This window comes from Microtus ochrogaster, chromosome 18 (genome assembly GCF_000317375.1).
Source record: "Microtus ochrogaster isolate Prairie Vole_2 chromosome 18, MicOch1.0, whole genome shotgun sequence".
Classification (NCBI taxonomy): Eukaryota; Metazoa; Chordata; class Mammalia; order Rodentia; family Cricetidae; genus Microtus; species Microtus ochrogaster.
Window position 1 is genome coordinate 3304065 of NC_022020.1, and position 23007 is coordinate 3327071.

At 42.3% G+C, this 23007-nt stretch overlaps 1 protein-coding gene across 1 annotated transcript in view; it reads left to right on the top strand.

The window, feature by feature from the left end:
* The window catches only part of Colec12 (collectin subfamily member 12), a 189332-nt gene that overhangs the window by 11592 nt on the left and 154733 nt on the right, over positions 1-23007 (top strand). The window contains exon 2 of the mRNA XM_005355744.3: positions 6346-6396. Coding sequence (XP_005355801.1) covers positions 6346-6396 — 51 coding nt within the window. The remainder of the gene's footprint in view (positions 1-6345; positions 6397-23007) is intronic.

Genomic DNA, 23007 nt, shown 5'->3' on the forward strand with positions numbered 1-23007 from the left:
CTGTCTCCTTTCATCGCCTGATGAAGGTTAATATTCAGGGGGATGCCTATATGTTTGTCTTTGGATTCACCTTCTTATTTAGCTTCTCTAGGGTTGTGAATTATAAGCTCACTGTCCTTTATTTATGCTAGCCCCAGTTTTTTGTCTGAACAAATATTTGGTATGTACTTTTAATGCATGACATTATAGAAACATCACATGCCATGAATGATGTTTCTCTCCAAGGAATTTGCAGGAACTTGTGGGCAAGATTAAGACAATGCATAAACAACTGGAATTATGGGTAGCAGATGGAACATGTCTGGGGTGAGGAGTAGGTAGACAGGTTGGGGACAGGGATATTTTCTTTTGAACTGGTTTATTATCTTTAATTCTATTATATTTCAGGTTACCCTATTAGAGTATGTCTCTGTTGGTTGGTTTGGAACTTGACAAGTTTTGGAATTATTTATAAGAAACTATTTTAAATGAAGTTGTGACAAAGTTTTCCAAAAGGTTTAACCGATTGGGGAAAACCTACACTGAATGTCCTGATTCTGTTCCATGGGCTGGGGACATGAACTAAATAAAATGAAGGAAAAAGCTGGGCATGGTAGCACATACCTTTACCCCAGCACTTGGAAGGGAGAAGCCAGCAGATCTCTGTTGTGGAATATTATTTTAAGGTGTATTACATGTCTTTATGCTGTGGAACGTTTGTTTAATGATGCATTTAACTCTGTGAAGCTGTGATTCTTTGCCTGTCTAAAATACCTGATGGACAGCCAATAGCAAGGCAGGAGAAAGGATAATTTTGGGGCTGGCAAGCAGAGAGAATAAATAGGAGGAAAAATCTGGGAAGAGAAGAAGGAGCAAGAGAAGAAGAGGAGGAGGATGTCAGGGGCCACATAGCAACCACAGAGCAAGAGTGAAAATAAGATTTACAAAAGTAAGAGAACTGTAAAAGCCCAGAGGCAAAAGATAGGCGGTATGTTTAAGTTAAGAAGAGCTGGCAAGAAACAAGCAAATCAAAAGGCATTTATAAGTGAGAATTAAGCCTCTGTGTGCTGGGTGACAGGCCCCCAAGAGAGCTAAAAAGACCAAAGAATAAAAGAGAAAAACACAACCAACAACAGACTCTGTTAGTTCAAGGCCTCCCTGTTCTACAAGTGAGTTTCAGGAAAGGCAGGGCTACTTAGAGGGACCCTGTCTGAAAATCAGTCAATCAATCAATCAATCAATCAATCAATCAATCAATCACTATGTGGTGGCTATTGTGGTATAAGTGTGTGGGTTCATGCAAGTCCAGCAAATGGAGACTCAGAGACACCTTGAGAATGAACTTAGCCTTTTGGCTACAGGGGGCTCAACCTCTGTGGACTGAAGCCCCTTTCCTTTGCCTCTTGGCATTTTTATTTTTCCCTGTGTTTACACTTTACCAGGTAGATTTCCATATCTTAAAACAACCTGTTCATGAGGTACCACAGTATTCCAGGTTTCTCCCTAACCAAGTTTTGCATAGCCCTTGTATCCATGGGAAATTCTCAGACAAGATTCACATAGGGCAACAAGAGATATCTGTAGCACAAAGGATGGATTAGGGCTGGGAGTTGACTCTGGAACTAGGCCAGGTGTCGCCCAGCGGGATTGTGATTAGTGAGGGTAGTTTGCTAATCCTATGGTGCCAGCTCAGTAGGTCTCTCTCTCTCTCTCTCTCTCTCTCTCTCTCTCTCTCTCTCTCTCTCTCTCTCTCACACACACACACACACACACACACACAGACACCCTGAATGAATGAATGAATGAATGAATGAATGAATGAATGAATGAATAAGGAGGAAACACGCTGAGTGCCAGGGTCCACCTCCGAGTGCCAACTGCCACAACTGGAGCAGTTCCTCCTGCCATGCCTTTCCTCCTTGGTGGACTGTACCCTCAAGCTGTGACTCAATCAGACCCTTCCTTAAGCTTTTGTCAGTGATGAAAAAAACAGCTAACACAATTGCACTGAAGAAAAATGTCTTAAAAGAAAAGCAGAGGGCATAATTGGGCCACTGTGAAATCAAATGTGATATTCTAGGCATAAGAAGATCAAATTTAAAGTTACCCCAGTTCATTAAAGTTCTAATGGCACAGACATTGTGATCCCAACTACTAGGCTGAGAGAGGACACAAGTTCAAGGCCAACCTGGAATTTAGTAAAGCGGGTTGAGCTACATTTCTACTTGCAGAGGCTAAGCACAGGCGTGGTAGTAAGAGGAGTTGTGAGGCGGTCTCCCCCCCCCCCCCAAAAAAAAACCCTCTCTTTGGTAATTATTTAGGATATTACTTAGAATATTGCTTTAATATAATTTTAAATAATCTAAACTTTAATTTCAAAACAAAAATAAGTACTTTCGGCAAGCGGTACTCTTTTTAGGATTTCATATATAAACATTTATATACCATTTCCCCTTTCCCCGTCCAACTTCTCTCACCTCTTCCTGCCCCCACTCAAATCATAGTATCTTCTTTAATTATTATTGTTGACACATACACACACACATACAATACTCCATGTAGTGTTGCTCGTATGGGAATGTGTTTAGGGCTGGCCCCTTGGGAGAAAATTGGTTTTCCTGTAACACCCGAGTCTGTGTTACACCCTTGGTACAGTTCGTGCACCACTGTACCATGGGCAAGGGCCTGGAGATTGAAAGAACACACAAAGAGACCTGGGTCATTCATAAGGAGAGTAAGGAGTTCAGCTGAATGCCTTTTATTCAAACTTAAGTGCTCCACGAGGACCTCCGCCCAGGCAGGTGGGAAATTACCATACCAACAATGGAGTCAATGCCCTACAGCTAATCACCAGGCGGGGCAGGGGAAGCACAGGAACAAACAGAATGCTTTGTCAGCTGACCAAAAACTGTCCTCACAGCCCAGGAACAAGGGTAGACCCGGGCCCTACATTTTCCCTTTCTTAATAGCCATCAATTGTGTGTAGCTCTTAACTAGGGATGGGGCCCTGTGAAAATTTTTACATCTACATGGACATGTCTGTAGGTGAACACAAATAGAGTAGTCCTCATATGACCTCAGAATTGAGTATAATAAAGGGTTCTTTATTTATGGGGCAAAATCACAGATTCCTCTGTATGAGCAGGGAACAGGAACTGAATCTCAGAAGGATGAGGCAAGGGAATCTCAAGTGCAAGGCCAGCCTGGGCTACAGAGAGAATTCAAGGCCAACCTGGGCTACAGAGTGAATTCAAGGCCATTCTGGGCTATAGAGTGAATTCGAGGACAGCCTGGGCTATAGAGTGAATTCGAGGACAGCCTGGGCTATAGAGTGAATTCAAGGACAGCCTGGGCTAGCAGGAAGGGGCATAGCTCAATGGAAAAGCACTCACTTAGCATACACTGGGCTTTAGTTGGATGCCCAGCACCACAAACAGTTAACAATATGTACAGCATTATGTTCTGTTTTCAGAATTTTCGCTCATTCTTTATAGAGCAAACTATTTGTCCTAGATTGTCTTAATAATGCAGGGCCGGCAAAGGTGATACATAAAAGCCAGGTAGTCTTGGCAGCCTAATCTCCTTAGCTGCTTGCCACTCTCAGAAATGTATTTGTTTTATTCTATCACTGTTCATTCTTGAAGGGGGCAGTTTTGTGTCCCTATAGACCCCCTTCTCCCATAACTGTGATGTGTGTCTTGCTACCCAGGGCCAGTTATGGGCAGCCTAGAACCTCTGCAGCTCTGATCAGCTTGGAACTATCTACATAGACCAGGCTGACCTGGAATTTGCAGTGGCTTTTCCTCCTTTGCTTTCTGAGTGTTGGGTACAAGTATATAACCACACATGGCTCACCTTCCTTCTGTTGTTTTGTCTTTATGTGTTTGTGTATCTGTGTGTGGGTTTGTACATATGAATGAATGTGGTCCCTAAAGAGAGCAGAAGAGGGCACAAGATTCCCCCACGCCAGAGTTACCAAACTCTGGTCTTCTGCAAAAGCAAATGCTTAACTTTAGGGTTTGTTAAATGTTAAAGGAAGAAAAGAAAATTCTAGAGTCAGCTTTTAAAAACATGGAAGAAGACAAACAGTGACCTGTGTCTCATCCCCAGGCCCCAGCCTTGGGGTCTAGCAGGTGTCATTTCCAAACCCTTTTTTCTCACAAAGAAAAAAACAGAAAAAAAGACTGATTTAGATACTTCTGTACAAAGATTATTCTTGATAATCCCAGTACTACAGTACTTTATGGAACTCTTCATGTCCAATAGGACAACTTTCATCAGAGTGCAATAAGACAAATAAAAGATTACTTAGTCAAGACAGAGTAAAGTCTTGGTATTGGCTGACCCTGTTCTGTTTGTTGACAACCTATGAGGAAAGAAGTGAAGTGATAAACCTTGCCGTGGGATGGATCCTTTGCTGATAAATACCTGGTTTCTGGAGTCCAAATCAAATTCCCTAGCCTAGGTGATAAGTGGATAGCAGTAACATGCTCAAATATCCTCTTACCTAGGCATTATAAACACATGACAACAGAGCAGCCCTCTGAGTCGACTCAGGTGCCCAGGAATCCTGCAGTACTTAGAAACATCCTGGTTGTGTCCTGCTGGGTTGAAAAAGATGATCCTAGAAACCTTGTCTCCTCCCCTGTGAGATGCCTTGAAAGCCAGTCATCTTGAAAGAAGGATGCTGACTTAATGTAAGCTAGGCATTGCAGACTCTGCTGGATCAGTGCCTTGCTGACCAGCTCAAGAACAAAGAGCCCCAGCTTCAAATTGTTAAACTTGATAATGGTGAAAAAGATACATATTCAACAGAAGCTATACTTTTAATTTATTTATTCATTTTGTGTACCTGCATATAGGTGCATATACATGTGTACATTTGGAAGTCAGAGGCCACCATTGGTTTGGTCCTTGACTGCTTTCTACCCTTTTGTGCTATGTCTCTCTCTCTATCCGGAGGCTCACTGAATAGGTTAGGCTAGCTGGCCGGTGAGCCCCAGAGGATCTACCCATCTCTTCTTCAATAGTGCTGGGATTCCAGATGTGTGTCTCCATGCCTGGCTTTTTAAAAATGTGGGTTCTGGGCTTGAACTCAGGTCCTCGTGCTTCTAGAACAACCACTTGACAAACTGAGCTCTTTCTCTCCATCCCCAGAAATTGTATTTTAATTTTGACTTTGGGCTTTTTCCTAAGATAATGATATACAGTCAAGTCCTTTTGGTGAGGCTGGACAGCACCATCAGCCCCACCATCACAAGGAAAACAGTCACTACAGTATGCTGAGTTATAAGCACTTGTAAGCCACTAATGTGGGTGCTAGAAATAAAGCTTGGTCTTTGGTCTTTTATGAGCACTAAGTGCTCGTAACTGCTGAGCCGTTTCTTAACTGCCTACTGTATTTTGAAGCTATTATATTGGGTTGCTTCCTTCTGACAATATCCAACATAGGATATCTTAAACTTATAATAATTTTAATACATGATGAATTTATTAGGATATAGCCCATTTGTTGTAAATGGAGGAGTGTATATTTGATCAGGGTCTCTGGAAATGACCTGGCCTGACACTGTCTGCACAGTGCCTGCTCTCTGTTGACCCATTGTGTGTCCCTATGTTTGGTAGAAACACACAGTGAACAATGTTTGGTCCCTTGTCATGTTTCAGTTCAGATAACTTGATGCCTCTTGGTAGGAAACCTGGCTGATACATCTCTTGCCACCATTGTGATTCTGTGTCTAGAAACTCCACAGAAACACTGCCTCTTGACAGGCTGAGGACCAACTGTTGACCTCAGCTATCTTACAGAGGAGTGGGAAGACTCTAGTTATCATTTCAAGAGAAATCCTGGGGTTCTGAGATGCTGCAGTAGTTGGTAGGAACATCTAAAAGGAACAGCTTGAACAAATAGCTTAGATAGTTGGTTATTTCTGCCATTCATTCACTAACAATAAGCCTCTGGTCTTTAACAAGCCCCATTCTAAGCAATGGTGGTTTATTTATGTCAGTCTAGATAGGAAACACAATGACAACAGTGAACATACATGTGTACATGCATGTACATATGTAAACAAATGAGGGTGACATTTCAGAGAGTAATCTGAAATGAACAGGTGTGACAGAAAGAGGCTGAGTGGTCCAGAAATGCATCTTCAGAGAATCACATTTAACTAGGGCCTAGGTTGTAAGGAAAAGCCTCTAGCCGGTACAGAGGGCTAATGATCCTCCTCACAAGGCTGGGAGAGGTCCAGGAGCATCCTGAGGGAAGGGAAAGTGTAGTTGGTTGGGGTCAGGGCAGTTGCATCCTGTCCCAACCGTGTGCTACTGTGCCCTTGCCTGGGCTAACACTTGTGTTTTCTTCTACAGACGACTTTGTAGAAGAAGAGGAGGTGCAGTCCTTCGGTTACAAGAGGTTTGGTGAGTCCTGACAAAGCTTGGTTCCTTTCCCTCACTCGGTATAGAACTCAATAACTATAGACTCTTAGTGACAGTAATGTAATAGACTTTGACACAGGTAAACATTTGGGACTTCGAAGTCCCATTGTGGTGGAAAATTGAGCTTCTATGTGACAGGTGGATGTACAAGTCTGAGGGTGTGTGGAACAAGAGCTGCATCCAAGCAAAGGGAAGCGATGTAATGTTTATGTGTCAGCTGCCAATCTATTGGGAAAGGGAAGTATGTGGCCAGCAAGGAGCAGAGTCCGTGGAAAGTCCCTCTGCTGCATTCACACCAGTTTCTCTGTGTCTTGCCTGTTCCTAGGTCTTATGCTTATAAATTTAGCATTAGATGAATGGGAGGGAGACTTCTTCCAGGGACCTCACTGTGTATGTGCGCTATGGAAATAATGACCTGCAAAGGTATCTGCGTCTGCGCTCCTGGAACCTGAATGGTTACATGGCAAAAAAGACAAGCCACTCACTACTGGGCCTTAACTGCCACAATGTGTCCTTATGATAAAATTTGACACAAGAGAGGTGTGTCCCACTGACTGAAGCAGGATTGGGAGGGTGCTTAAGTCAAGGAATTTTGGTAGCTTCTAGATGCTTAAGAAGGCAAGGAAATGATTTCTTCCCCCAGGGCCTCCAGAGTTTATTTGAGGCAGCTGAAGCTGACTTCAGAATTTGACTTCCAAGACTGTAGGAGAAGAAATGTGTGGCCTTCAGGCCTCCCTGTTTGTGTCATCTGTTACAGAGCCACAGGGAATTACTGCTGTCTCTGCACTGCTGCACTGTGATCTATGCTCTTGTTACAGAGCTTGAGTTTGAGGGTCGCTCTCTGCCTCAAGCCATGTCCAGCCACCTGTTCTCAATAAGCCAATTAAAAAGAGTCAAACTAAAAGGAAAAAGGAGAAAAATATCTATTCAGTGTAGCCACTTTGGGGTCAAAAAGATATAGAGAATCCTCGAACCCCTTAAGTCCTCCTCCAGTGTCATGATGTGAGATCAAACTTTAATAGAAGGCCAAGGATATGTGCATCTAAGTAGTTCCAGCCAAAATGTGGTCCCACCCACCTGCCCATTATCCTATGAGCTTCTGTCTCATCCTGTAAGGTGATCTGACAAGTTGTTAGAACCATGTGAAGTCTCTTCCTTCTCCCAGCCTGATATTCCTGGGTGAATTCCCATTTCTTTGGGCTTCATTATCTTAGTAATCTGATAGTTGCATTCAGAGAGACAGACAGGCAGGCAGGCTGGCAGAAAGACACAGAGGCACAGTGTGCCCTTAGAATATCTTTATTTCTGCCAGGCCTATTACAGTCCTCCACTTTCTGTTTTAGCACTTCCATCTTAAGGTGGACTGTGTCTATGCCTGCAACAATATAATAAACAAAATGCAAATAGAAACCAAAGTCAGAACACGTTTAGTTAGTGCCAGGTGCCCATGCATAAGAACCGGTTTTCATGACCTCTTGGCTTTTAGGAGACTGACACAGGCAACTCCATCTTGTCAGTATGATACAGGATTTCTCCGTGAAGCTTAGACTGGTCTCAAACTGAAATCCTGCTTCTGCATCCCAAGTGCTGAGTTTTCACACAAGCTCTGCTTTATCCAGCACAACTTCATTTAGATTTGCCAGAACCGCAAGGGAAGAAATGTGTGATGTGAGCAGTACCCTGTTCCAGCAGCCACAGAGAACTAACATTCACCCCCCCACACACCTCCTCAGCTCCACGTGGACCCAGCTTCTCAGGCTCTTCAGCGTATCTGAAAACCATCAGTAAAGCATTGCTGTTCCAACCACAGTTCAAGGGAATGAAGGGAACAGCTTGTTTTTGTGCCTTGGTCCTAAAAAATAGAGAAGGATGGGTGGGGTGGAGGGGGAGAATATGAATATAAAGAACCTAAATCTACTTCCTATTACTTAAAACATCTTGGCTGGACTTTGGTTAAAGTTAACAGTCCCCAGCTGCTTTGGCTCCATAATTGTTGTAGCACTTTTTTTCTGTCTGGAACCAACATTTCTGTGTTTCTTTTTGGGGAAAGAAATGGGGCTTTACTATAGTTATTCAGCCACATGAGGCCCATAATTTTCAACTCAGGCTTTGTCAGAGCAACCTGAATCCCAGCTTTCCCTACCTCCTCCGCATGGCAACAGATTTCTGGGTCCATACTGCGTGTTGTTCTGATTCCCTTGGGAGAGAGCCACTAAGAAGAATGGTAATGGAATTGAAGATGAAACTGAGAGCTACAAAAACACACGGACTAGAAAACACTGGAAAATAAATATTAAAATGGCTGTATATTTTGGAAATCAGTAGTCGTGTAAAGAACTGAAAGATATTTTTAGATGATCTCTTATAACCCAGGCTGTCCTCAAACTTGCCATATAGCCTAGTACTTCCTCTTGCCTCAGTCTAACAAGTGTTGGGGTTAACACACGTCTGCCAACATGGCTGACTGAGGAAACATTTCTTTAAAAGCAGTGACCAAATTGGGTGTATACCTGTTGCATACCTGTAATTCTAATAGTTCCCGAGGATGAGCCAGAAGTTCATGGCCTGCCTGGACAGCTTAGTAAGACCTTGCCTCTGTGTATAAAACCTGAAAAAGGTGTGGGGATGCAGGTCAGTGTCAGAGCGCTTGACTAGCAGCGTGAAGACCGGGGTTCATTCCCTCATTCTACAGAATAGAGACATTAAATAAACAGCCAAAAATGAAGGTTACAGAATCAAAAGGGTGACACAGAAAACATTCAGTTAATTTTATGACTGCATTATTAGTTCAGTGGGTGGGGAGCTGGTGCAAAAATAAAAATTAGCACATTTTGAAAAAGATTTTAATTTATGGGGCTAAATTATACATGGGGATTGCCAACTGGTGACTCAGAGTCTCCTCATGTAATGAACTGATAACTGTCCAGAGAGCACAAACAGAGAAGGAAGAGAATGAAGGCTACCAAGCATCTCAGAAAATTAGGCTGCTGCAATTCTGAAAACCCTTGGGTTCCTGAGCCTGGCATGGTGGCACACGCATATTATCCCAGTGCTGGGGAGGTGGAGGCAGGAGGACCAGGAGCTCAAGGTCGTCCTCAGCTACATACTGAGTTTCAGGCCTGTTCCATAAGACCCTATCTCAAAACCAATCAACTAACAAAAGGAAAAGGAAGAGAATTCTGCTGTGGGAGGCTGGACTGTGTTTCTAAGCAGAGATACCTTCTTTCACAGGGCTGCAGATGTGGGAGGTGAGATGTGGGTAGAATGAGTTCCTGGTCAAGTTAACTGGATCTGGGGTTAGAAGATAAGCTCTCTATTTGATTAGTGTCTGGGGATAGGCTCTTACATTAGGTTGAGGTGACCTTTCAACTTCTGTGCCTGGGAAGGGCACCCTTAGCTCAGAACCGAAATGTGGGCCTAACATCACTATCTAGGCCTACTGGGGAGGCCTAGGTGCTTTTATAGGGCCTACCACTCTGGCCAAATTCTTAAGGTCAGTAGGTTTTCAGCCAGTTCCTGACTCAGAGCCACAGAGCCTATTCCTTCAGGTGTGAGCAAGCCTGTTCCAGTCAGTCGTTGGTGGTCTAAAAAGTAGACGGTGTGTATAGGTGGAACAGTCTGATAGGCCCTGCCCCTGCTGACTCTCCTTACTGGGAATCAGTTGGTGACACTTATGAGCCTCACCATCCACCTTTATTCCATAAGCTGTTGACGCCAGCAAGGTAGAACAGTCTAACATGCTGGACTTTGGTGCAATGAGCAGGGTCCTAGGTAGAAAGGGGCTGGGTAGGCACTGTGTTGTAAAAACAGGAGCTGTACTATCACCTACTAGAGATTTGGGGCCGCAGACTCTTGGCATTTGTGTATAATCACTTCAGAATATCCAAGTGTGAATCCTCATTCCTAAGGGGTTGGGAAAGGTATGACTTGCCTCTAAACATGGCTGTTGTGTTGGCTTTTATCTTTGCAAAAGGAAGCTGAATACTATAGGAGTTATGTTATTGTTTAATTTTAGAGATGTTTTATATATACAAATAGAATAAAAACAGCTTGAATTTGACATGCAGATGAACCAGAGTTAATTATCCTTAGAGCAAAGGGGCCATTGTTAGAGCAAATCATCACTGAGTAGGCTTTTCCTAAGTTATCCATCATAGTTATTCAGAATCATTTGCTGTACAAGGTCAAGGTTATTTATATCATAATATTGGTCATTTTCCAGATTTAGCACAGATTATAATAAGGAAGAAAATGTCTGATCTAGTATATACTATATTAATTTTTTGTAGTCATTTATTTTTCATTTAGAGACTAATTGTTACATTTTAGTCTCAACTAGGTCTGTTTTCCTTTATGTATGTCAAAGTCGTTTAACTCCATTCTGAGAGTTCTGAAAGGTGTCTAAAAATGAGACCGGTGAAGCCTGATGATTGTGCCACTAATTTGTTCCACAACATAAACTTTCAACAAGGGGAATCTTTGAAGAGTTAATGAAATGGACATTCTCAGATTTTAATCAGGCTTTGTGGGTCAACATTTCTTGGCCTCAGTCTGCAAAGCTAATTGAGGTGTAACTATGGTTACAACTTGACAGAGGGCCTTTCTTGAGACATGAGGTACCAATCTATTGTTGTGCATATGTGCCTGCATGCGGTGTAAAGTGTGGTGTGTGCAGTAGACGTGTGTACACAGTCTCATTGTGTAGTCCAGGTTGGGGCTCCTGCTGCCTTGGTCTCCTATTTGTGGCATTACAAGAATACATTGTTACTTCTGGGTCTGTCTATTTTTATTTTCTTTGCATAGAATACGCTATTTCCTCTAAAGATACCTTTTTATTTATTTCATAGTCTCTATTGTTGACCGAGGTTTTCTGTCCCACCCGACACTTGTCCTGCCTGATTCCCACAGTTATTAAGTCCCAAAGAAATCACACAGAGGTCTACATTAGTTAAAAACTGATAGGCCTAGTAGCTCAGACTTCTTTTTAACTCTTATAACTTTTATTAGCCCATTATTTCTTGTCTGTGTTAGCCACGTGGCTCTGTACCTTATTTGGTGCGGTAGTCACATCTTGCTTCTTCTGTGGCTAGGTCACAACTACAGACTAGGACTTCCTTCTTCCCGGAATTCTCCTGTTCTCATTGACCCGCCTCTACTTCCTGTCTGGTTGAGTCGCCTATACTTCCTCCCTGGCAACTGACCAATCAGCGTTTTATTAAAATACAATTGACAGGGTATAAACCATTGTCCCTCAGCACTTCGCCCCCTTTTATTTTTTAAAGAACAAGAACTCTGAAACTAATATCTTTTGTTTAGCTTTTCTCCTGACCATTATCCATAACAACTTGTAAGCAACATTCTAAACAAAGGAAAATATCCATAGTCCATTTTTATGGGAATGTGGGCATAGTTTACCAGGCTACTTCCTGTGGTTGGGGCACTGATAATCTTATGGGGATCTAAAGAAAATGTAGAATTATGATTAAGTCTTGACTGGAGTATCCTGTGAGGCTTGATCATCTCAGGCAGCAGTCTTGAATCTGTTCTGGATGTAGAACTCAGACATCGGGGCCATCTGTTCCTACTGAAGATTTCTCAGCTGGTCTTCCTTGATAAAACCTGATTTTTCCTAACTCAGAATAAATCCATAGCCTCTCATTTTCTGTGGAAACAAAAGCAAAATCACTTCTCCAAAGTAACATATCTTTTGACTTCAATTTTGAAGTCAAGGCATTTACAAAATATTTATGTTTTATTAATCCAGCAGCATTTATATTTAAATGACTCTTAGCAGCTGTTGTTCCTTCCTCGGCATTCAAACAATTCAAAGAGACCATAATAACATAGTATTATGTTAATAGTATCCAGACTCTCTTGTGTATTTTTCATCTTTACATGGCTTTATTTTAACCTCTATTTCTTTGATTTTTATTTTTAGTTTTTTTAGACAGGGTTTCTCCATGTATCTTTGGCTGTCCTGGAACTCATTCTGTAAACCAGGCTGTCCTTGAACTCACACAGATCTGCCTGCCTCTGGCCTCCAAGTGCTGGTATTAAAGGTGTGCACCACACCTTGAATTCACAGAGGTCTGCCTGCCTCTGTCTCCCAAGTGTTGGGATTGAATGTGTGTGCCACCACACCCAACTACTCTCGTTCTTTCTTTTTTATTTGAAGGACTTTAACCTTTTTTTTTCTCTCCCAAGCCTGCATATATTTTTAATACACTGTAAACCATTTAGAGGTTTTCGTCTTTGAGTCTCTCTTTACTGTATATCTCTTTTTCTGACCACATGAGTCTTTAATTTGCTAGGCAGTATGGCTAAGATTAAAGCCACTGCCCATTCTTTAGCTTTTGGCCTCATGGCGGAGGTACCAGCTGGAACCATGTTTGTTACCACAGCTCTATGGTGTTTTAAGGTGCCTGCTACCACCAAAGAGCATGTGGTCAGCTTTCATCAACACCATTAAGTGTTTCGTGACAGGACCTCTTAAAAGAGCTCCAGGGTTTTGCAGCTAATGCTGAGTCAGGAAGCCTCTCTTCTTAAATGAGAGTGCTTGCTTGCCTCTAGCAAGCAGAGTGTCTACCCTGGAAAGTGCTACTATCAACAAGCTGTGCTTAACTCTATTATTTTATGCCTGGAATTACTTCCCAAGCTCTCAGGCTTTATGTGGATGCAGTTGTCCACGTGGTCGCCATTTGTTGACTAAGTTTTCCGTCCCAACACTCTATTTTAAATAAAAGTCATGTATGAAAGGACTGAGGATGTAGTTTAGTGCTCGAGAACCTGCCCGTGTCATTTGCCAAGTCCTAGAGTTCAGTTCCCAGCACCATCAAACAGTAGTTACAGAAACAAAGAAAATCTTCCCATGACTCTGGAATCCCTTATTATCCCACTGGTGTCTCCCTGATTGTCATAGATGCAACTCCCCCCCCCCCTCACTTCACCAAACCTACTTGGCACCTGTCTGTGTTGGGAGATCAGCAGACTAAAGACATCTTATTGATTGCTTGCAGTGGGTTCATCGTGTTACTTTTGGATGGTGGCCCGATTTGGTTATAGATGTCCATATTGGAATGATGAAGGAACAAGAGCTACATGGTTCGGCCTATGTGAGCAAGGGCAGATTTAAGGTTTATATTGAGTAGTGTGGACAGCTGGAAATATTTACTGTTTGTGTTTGACAAACCAAACTAGGACAGAATTGCTTTTGAGAAGGGGGCATGTTGCATGTTGGGAGGAATGTTATTAATGACTATAAAAAAGAAATCTGGAAAATCACAAACTGAAATAGTAGCAAAAGTGAAATGGAAAGTAGCTTGCTAAGGAGAACTAGAGGATTTGGTGAAAATAATCCAAAGGAACCAATGAAAATTACTTAGGGTTATAGTCTAAAAGAGGTGTGCAATTGAAGATGACATAAAGAATGTCCTTGAATCATTTTGCTTATCCAAAACTTCATGAGTTTCTTAGAACTATAGTTTCAAAATAAGCTTGGCTTTTCCTTTCCCTAGAAAAATAATTATGAGCTGGGCAGTGATGGTATGCACTCTTAATCTCAGCAGAGGCAGAGACAGGATAGGGAGATCTCTAATTTCTAGGCCAGCCTAGTCTACAGAACTAGTTCCAGGACAGCCAGGGCTACACAGTGAAACCCTGTCTCAACAACAACAAAAATTCTTTAAGAAGAAAAATAATTTTAGATTGAACTGTTGTTATTATTATTACTATCATTTTTTTTAAGAGCTAAGGTACTTGCTATATGGCCCAGGCTAACTTTTGAACCCTTGGCTTCAAGGAACCTTCCTGCCTCCGCCACCCACTACAGTCCTCTCAGCAAGAATCCTCCAACAGTTTAGCCCACAAGGTGAATAGCACTTGAAGCACCTTAAGTAGGTACTGCATAGAGAAGCAAGCTGTCACTCTGAATTTCCTCCTCATGTTTGCCATCCCCTCCTTTGAGGCCATCCTCGAAAGAGATAAACTTCAAGTTTGAGCTTCCTTTAGTTAAGAGGTTTATGTAATGAAATATATTGTTTCTTTCTTCTCTTTATTTTGGGACAGATTCTTATTATGGGCCTTAAACTTAGGATCCTCCTTTCCCAGCCTCCACAGTGCTGGGATTCCAGGTGCCCGCCATATCTGGCTTCAGGACCTAAAAAAGCATAGAGCGGGGACTGAAAACATGGCTCAGCAGTTAAGAGTACTTGTTTCTCTTGTAGAGGACCAAGGCTTGGATCCCAGACCCACATAATGGCTCTCAGCCAGGGATCTAACATCCTCTTCTAACCTTTGTGGGCACTGTGTGCATATGGTGCACAGATGTGCACACAGGCAAAACACCGTTACATAATAAAAATAAGTAACTCTTTATAAATAAGTATATAAAGGCAGAGAGGACTTAGACTTCTGGAAGATCACCACAGATACATGCTTGGCTACACACCTGGAGAGACATTGGTTGTAAGCACTTGGTAAGTTTCTGTTTTCACTTCAAAAATTATGTGGTGTGTGTGTGTGTGTGTGTGTGTGTGTGTGTGTGTGTGTGTGTGTGTGTTCCTGGGGCTTGACTTATCTTATGCTAGGCCCTGTCATCAGCCACACTTCCAGTCCAGTGCAAAGTGCTCCTCTAGGTTTTGACAAGAGGACACTGAACTCTCTTTGTAAAGCTACTCAGAATGGACATTTGGCTGCTTGGCCTGTTTCTCCACATCGGAGACTCTTCAAGAAGCTTGGATTCATTTTTGAATTTGTAGAGGTTGTTGTGTGACACAAGCTCCCCTGACCCTACCCCCATTCCATTCCTGGAGTGATTAGCTGGGCAGTGATGGGAATGCCAGGAATCCAGGAAAGTCCTTGTTTCCTGTGGGGAGCATCTAAATGAGCCCAGCATGAAGCTGTCCTTTCAGGGCACCACTCCCAAGCATCTCTGAGTGGGAAGGGGACTCCAGGAAGGAGAAAAGCTAACCGTGGGAGATGAGCAGAGGGCAAGGGAACAAGGTTTGCCTTGGTGCTCTTTGAAGGGCTGCTTTGAAATGTTCAAAGCCTTTTGCAACACTTAGTGGGAGGGGTTATTGATTCATGTTTCTGATTTTATAAGAATTTGGTGTTAGCTGGCATATGGAGAAGAAGACGCGAAGTAGGTTTTCAGACTGTGCTGTCTGGAAGGGAAGGGCTCTCAGGCCGGCAGTGGGGTTCCTAAAACTCCAGGAGTTTCCTGGCTGTTGCTTTTTTTTTTTTTTTTTAAATAATTTGAGGTGATTTCATATTTTTTGTACCATCAATGGTATTCACAGCCTCATTTGCCAACAGAATGTACCCCAGTACCTCCCCACTTCTCTCTTACAGAGTATTCATTGGTCAGGCAAGATCCCTGCCAAGCATTTTTTTTTTACAAGTAAATGTTGGTCAGTGCATTTCCATGTGATTAAGGCACTGATTTTTCTTTTTCTTACTTTCTTTTTTAATCATTTTCATATGAAAGAAAGGGTTGCATACCCTCTCTTGAATATCTTTTGTATGCCATGCAATTTCAACTCTTTCATTCATTTAATTCTCCCCAGTACCCTTCAAGAGGTTACTTGGGTTTATAAAGGAGGGACTGAAGCTCGTGGGTCAAGTGTGACCCAGACTGTAGCTCAGTGGTAGAGAGTGTGCACTTAGCATGAAGGAAGCCCTGGGTTCAGTGAATCCAAAGAATCACAAGGAATCCCAAAAGGAAAGGCAGCGTTTGAACTCAGAACCCCATCTTCCTTCCACTGACACCTGAACTGACATGACAGAACTGAGGTGACACCTGAACTCAGACACTTCAAGATTCACTGAACACCCCAAGATTCTGGGGATAAGTGATAATGGTATGTGCATGTGGACTCAGCCACCCTTTACAGCTGGTTTTTATGTTGTAGTGTCATTGTATATGGAGTAGTGGTCCTGAAGTTTCCAGTTCAGCCTCAGCCTCACACAATGTCCCCACCCCCACTTTTGTTCACGGATAAATCACAGGGACTGTAGAGAAGAGGAGGAATAATTATTTGTTTTTCCAACAATTAAGTCAAAGTTGAACATGGCTTGTTTTTATTTTTTTGAAAAATTAGAGAGAAAGCATCTTCTCAACTGTTTTTTTTTTTTTTAACCAAGAAAGCATGAAGATATTAGGTTGTTTCCAGCATTTGGTTGTGGGAGTGGGGTGGGAAAGAGTTATTCTGTAGGTAGTGACTGAGCAAATTAAAACGGAAAACTCTGGAACTTTCCTTTTAAAGCTGATCGTTTGGCGGTCTCTTGAGAAAAGAGTGCTGTCTTGAACTGAGGATTTGAGAGTAGACCACAGAGCTTTCAGTGTACCAAAGTGACTCTCTCTGTCACTTTCCCCTGGTGTCTTTGAGGTAAGAAAGCCAGGCTTTAGAGCAGAGAAACCTTCTCCACCTGCTGGCTCTGCCCTCCGCCTTCCTTTAAGGCTTTGTGGAAACATGAAATACCGTGAAACTGCTCTCTTGTCCTGTGCTTTTTGAGAAAGGTGGTGTGCCAACAGATCTGAGCAGCTCCCTTGAAGCGTGGGAAGAGCATCTCAGCTAAGACCCAGCACAGGATGGAGCCCGACTGACTGCAGTTTCTAACCTACCAGGAAGCAGAGATCGGCTTGGATGAGTTAACCCCTCTGTTGCACCACATCCTCTGCGGTGATACTAAGAACAATATCTTGTGTTAGCAAGACCTGTGGAAATGCTCAGAATGTCACTGCTGCAGTTCTAGTGGGTGAGGAAGTCATTGTTTCTGTGTTTCTTCTGAGGAGCATAGAAACTGTCCTGGAAAGGCCTGAGCATGCTTCCCCTTAGGTATCTCACTGCTCTGCAGAATTGCCATCCTGAATTAGGTAGAACAAAGGTTGTGTTTAACTTGAGCTAATCTGTGGGATGGAATGCAGGGTGAGGGATTAAAATCCTCTGGCCACTGTTAGTTATAACTGTAACTAAATATGATCATCATATTGAGAACTTAATACCACACCACAGAGTGATCATTATAGAACAATTTCATTATAAGTGGGTACTTTATAATTTTTTTCTACTTGTAAAATTATCTTTGTTTTTAAGACAGTGTTTCATAGAGCCCAGGCTAGCTTTAGGCTCTCTAGGTAGCTGAAGATGGCCTTGAACTCATGATTCTTCTGCCTGTATGTCTTTAGTGCTGGGGTCACAGGGCACTGTACTAACAATACCAGCAATAGATCATGTTTTATATAGTGCAGTGAAAAATTCAGTTTATTCAAAAATAATTACAAATTGACTTGGAAATTTAATTTTTTCTGGAAATGATTCTAGAAGGTGTCAAACTCTCAAAACACAAGTGTTATATGTAAGAAGAGAAACCTTAAAAACAAGAGTCAAGTGATGGTGGAGCAAATCATTGAATTAATGTTATTTTGTTTTCAGTAACTTGATATTGTCTGTTATTTTAAGCAGATTTTTTTAAAGTTTTTTGTTTTTTTTGTTTTTTTTTATATTTATTTATTTATTTATTTGTTATGTATACATAACATATATTCTGTCTGTGTGTATGCCTGCAGGCCAGAAGAGGGCACCAGACCCCATTACAGATGGTTGTGAGCCACCATGTGGTTGCTGGGAATTGAACTCAGGACCTTTGAAAGAGCAGGCAATGCTCTTAACCTCTGAGCCATTTCTCCAGCCCCTTTTAAGCATATTTTTTAAGGAGCATTTTTTTTTCAGAAGAGGAACTTACAAAATCCTAAATATCAGTGGATACAACTCTTGCCACATGAAATATTATGAAATTGTCCTCCAGATTCATCACTTTCTACCCCTTCTGATGCTTTGTTTTGATCCTTTATAGGTTTGAATACTAGTATTTGGCCCGGGTTGATACAAACTTCTCTTTTTCACTTGAATAGTTATTTCTCATGAGCACGAATGTTTTCATTGCTCTTGACTGAAAGATCAATTCTTTCATGTGCTATAGAGTATGGAAGACTCTGGGCTTGTCAGGAAAGTGAGAGACTCCAAAGTCTATAAAAGTTCTGCCAGAAACTCTGGCTGCACTGGAACGTGCAGAGCTTGGAGACGTCTTGCAGCCTCTAACATTGGAGATGATCTTTCTAAGCTGTTCTCTTTGTTCAATGGAAGCAGAGTCATTGCTGCTGTTTTATTTTCATTGACTTTTATTTCTTTTGGTATGTGGGGTAGTGTTATGCCCAGATCACAGAGTGCCCTCAAAACCAACTAGGAAACCGAGTCCTGTATATAAAAGCCATGAGCCTTTATTCTTACACAAGCTTGCAAACTTGTCTTTTCATGTGTCCAAGGTATTGGAGTGATCAGAGAGCCCCAAGCTCAGTTGGGGTTGGATTTTTTGTAGTAACAAAGGTGGGGGGTTAGGGATTTCTAAGGTTCAGGACCCCTGATTGGCTGAAATTTGTCTAGAGGTGTCCTGGTGAAAAGCCATCGGTGTGTGCTGGCAGGTGATCCTATCTACAATATTTGGAACATTAGAAATTTTCTTTGGATGGTCTGTTCCTGGGTGGTTCCTGGGTGGTCTCAGTTTATGGTCTTTCTTGCAACCAGGTATTGCCTTAGGGAAAACTGCTGAGACTCAGGCCTCTATTGAGCTTATCATGGCTGGGTCCTATATATGCAGTTGCACATATCAGAGTGTGTGTGTGTGTGTGTGTGTGTGTGTGTGTGTGTGTGTGTGTGTGCGCCTGCACATGCACGTACACATGCCTGGCTATAAAATACCACCATTGGGGCTGTGGAGATGGTTCAGAGGTTAGAAGCACTAACTGCCCTTTCAGAGGACCAGAGTTCAATTCCCAACACCCATACAGTGGTTCACACTGTCTGTAACTTCAGTTGCAGGGGACCAGAAACCCTCACACAGACACATATGTAGGCAAAACACCAGTGCACATAAAAAAAATTGTTAAAAAGATAGCCACCATCTTTTTATTTTAAGATATATTTAATTATGTGTATGTGTCTGAGTACAGATATATGCACATGTATGCAGGAGCCAGTGAAGGCCAGAGACATCTGATGCCCCTGGAGTTGGAGTTACAGCCAGGTGTGAGCTGCCCAACTCGGGTTCTAGGAACAGAACTCCTGTCCTCTGCAAGAGCAGTATGTGCTCTTAACCAATGAGCCTCTCGCCAACCCCTCCCTCAACCCCTTTATTTTTCACAGAGTCTTTAGCTGGCCTGGGATTCATAAAGTGGGCTAGGCGTGCTGGCCAGGTAGCTCCAGGGATCTGTCTGTTTCACTGACACCGGAACTCCACACACCTGTCACTGTGCCTGGCTTTTTATATAGGTTCTGGAAATTGAACTCGAGGCCTCATGTTTTTTGTGGCATGCATTTTATAGCACCATCTTTCTAGTTGCTGACATCTCTCATTTCGTATTCATTTGATGAATAATATTAGATAAACTTGTGTTTAACAAATACGTAATTTTGTTAAATTGTTTATGCAGGTAACTGAGGGGAAGCATAAACACTTAGAATTCTGGTATATATTCACTGAGCACTTTCCATGTGTTGTAAACTGGGTGCAAAGATAGAGAAAACGAAGTTCTGCCTCTTTAACTGTCCAACACTTAGAATTTCCCCTGTCTAGATGGAGAGATGGCTCAGTGGTTAAGAACTCTGACTGCTCTCCCAGAGGACTCAGTTTCAATTCCCAATGCCCACATGGTGGTTCAAAACTGTCTATGACTCCAGTTTCATGGATCCAGTGATTTTTTTTTTTTTACTTCTAAAGGCACCAGGTAGCATGTAGTACACAAACATACTTGCAAGCAAACATTATATACATAAAAAGAATTCCCTTTGCCTCTATTTCTCAGTAAGTAAAAGTTAAAAAAAAAATTCACAGAAACAAAATTATTTCTTTTCTTCTTTTCTTTCTTTCTTTTTGACAGGGTCTCGCTCAGTGGCACTAGCCAGGTGGAACTTTCTATGTAAGCCATGTTAGCCTTAAACTCATAGAGCTCTGCCTGCTTCTACCTCCCTGGTGCTGAGATTAAAGGCATGCTCCAGGGATTGGAAAGATGGCTCAGTGGTTAAGTGACTGCTCTTCCAGAGGATCTGAATTCTGTTTCATGGCCGTTCACAACTGTCTACAACTCCAGTTTCAGGGATCTGAAACCCTCATACCAATGCACATTTAAAAAGTTAAAAAAAAAAAAGCATGCTCCACAGGGACAAATCTTTTTGCTTTAATTTACATCTTCAGCTGAATGTGGTGTTGCCTGTAATCCCAGCACACAGGTGGCAGAGACAGGAGTATTGTGAGTTTCAGGTTAACTTGGCTACATAGTACGTCTCTATCTCAAAAGAATAAAACAAAGAAAATAGCCAATAATGGTCTTCAGAGTCTCCCCCAGAGGGAATCTAATTATGTAGAGAGCTGGGAGCTGCCATTTCATGTTAGAAGTTATAGGAACAGGAGCCAGAGGCTCACATACATACTCTACAATTGGGGTTTGGGGACAAAGTAAGAGAGGGCTGAGGGCAAAGTAAGAGAGGGCTGAAGTGAATCCACCCCACCCAGGGAAAAAGGGACTGACATTTGTGGGCATGCTTTTGAAGGGCCCTTTTCTTGGGAAACATCTGCACTTACTGAAACATGAAAGAGGGCAAGACTCCAGGGGACAGTTCAGTGTGGAAACGATGTGATGTTTATTAACCATCCATAATATGTCATGCATCAGACACAAAAGAAGGAAGGCATGGCATTTTGCCTCTAGGAATTTCACATTTAATAAAAAGGTTTGAAAATGTGGTGCATTTGTATAAAAGAAAACTATCAGCCACCCTACAAATTACCCCTTCCCTTCCATAGAACCCCAGAATGCACAATAGGGGGTATCACATGCCAGATGAATCATCTCCCCCTTCTGCCATTGAGGCTTCATCTGTACAGGGGAAGAGAACATGGAGACCTTGTCCTCTGCCCCATGGCTAACTTTGGAGATGAGGTGTGAGAATCTGTTTGGTGTAAGTCTGTGAAAGAAGGTTGAAAGGAAATTGGTTTCCCTATGCTGTGCGCACCACAGCCACAACTATCACGAAATTGCTGCCATTTGGGTCCACAGATATGTTCATAAAGCAAGTCACAAGTTGGGTAGGAAAAGAACTTGGTTTAGAGACCCTTGCTATTGGTGAAGCCTAAAAAGGACTACATTTATTTTTTATTGTGTGCATCGTAGGGGAGGTAAGCCATGGTGCATGTGTAAGAGGGAAGCATGGGGGATGATTTGGCTCTTCCATCAAGTTGTTCTAAATTGAACTCAGACTGTCAGGCTTGGCAGCAAGCACCTTTACCTACTGAGCCGTCTAGACCAAACTGTAGCTCTGTAAACACTGAAGCCCACAAATAAGGATTTCAGAAAGCCTTAGGGACCTCAAGGAAGTAAATTGTTCTTGCTATGGAGTGAGAGTTAGCAGGTCAAAGTAGCAGGGGCATTGTAAGGATTAATTAATGCCAATGAAGGACTTAACTCAATGTCTGGTCCTTAAAGGGATTCCATCGATGCTCTTTATTGGTCAAGAGAGGAAAGAGAAGTAAATTAAAAAAAAATGCAACTAAAATCTGAAGAAAGAGTTTAGTTCTTCATCTTGTATGTGTTCATATTCTCATCTCATGAGCACACTGCCTTATTTATACAGTCCTATGAATAGGACCCAGAACATTGTCCCCAAAATAGACAAGCACTCTTTAACTGAGCCACACGCCCCACTTAAAAAATTCCATAAGGTATTCAGGTGGTGGTCGCTCAGGCCTTTAATCCCAGTACTTGGGAGGCAGAGGCAGATGGATCGCAATGAGTTTGTGGCTAACTTGATCTACAGAGCTAGTTCCAGAACAGCCAGAGCTATAACACAGAGAAACCCTGTCTTGAAAAACAAAATGAAAAAATTTTGTTAAGCCTTAACAAAGCTCATGATCTGCTGGGCCTCCTTTTGAAAGCATTTGTGTTGGACTGAGATCATGTTTGACATCGGGGCAGACAGATTCCAAGACTGGCAATCAGTGAGACCCAGCATATTGATTCCAGGAAAAGTGACAATCATTAGAGTTATGTCTGTGAAAGGAGAAGGCAAACTCCTAGGAAAGTGGGCAGAGAGATAGAGACAAAGGAACTAGAAACTGCTTAGTAGGTACAAGATAGCTCCAGATAAGGTCGGCCTCTTCTGAAAGACCAAAGGTCCTTTGGCTTCAAAACAGGACTTGATTTTATTGTTTGCTTAAGCTTGATTAAAATAAATAAGCCTTCCTTCCCTGGAAGGTACAAGGCTTCAAGTTTGGTCCTCACCATCTTAAAAGATAAAAGTCCCAGTTTTGAAGTACAGATACACTAATCAGCCTTAAAAATGGTGAGGGTTAAGCATGGGATAAAACCAGACTTACATAGCGGACAATGAGGACTACTGAGAACTCAAGAACAATGGCAATGGGTTTTTGATCCTACCGCACATACTGGCTTTAGGGGAACCTAGGCAGTTTGGATGCTCACCTTACTAAACCTGGATGGAGGTGGGCGGTCCTTGGACTTCCCACAGGTCAGGGAACCCTGAT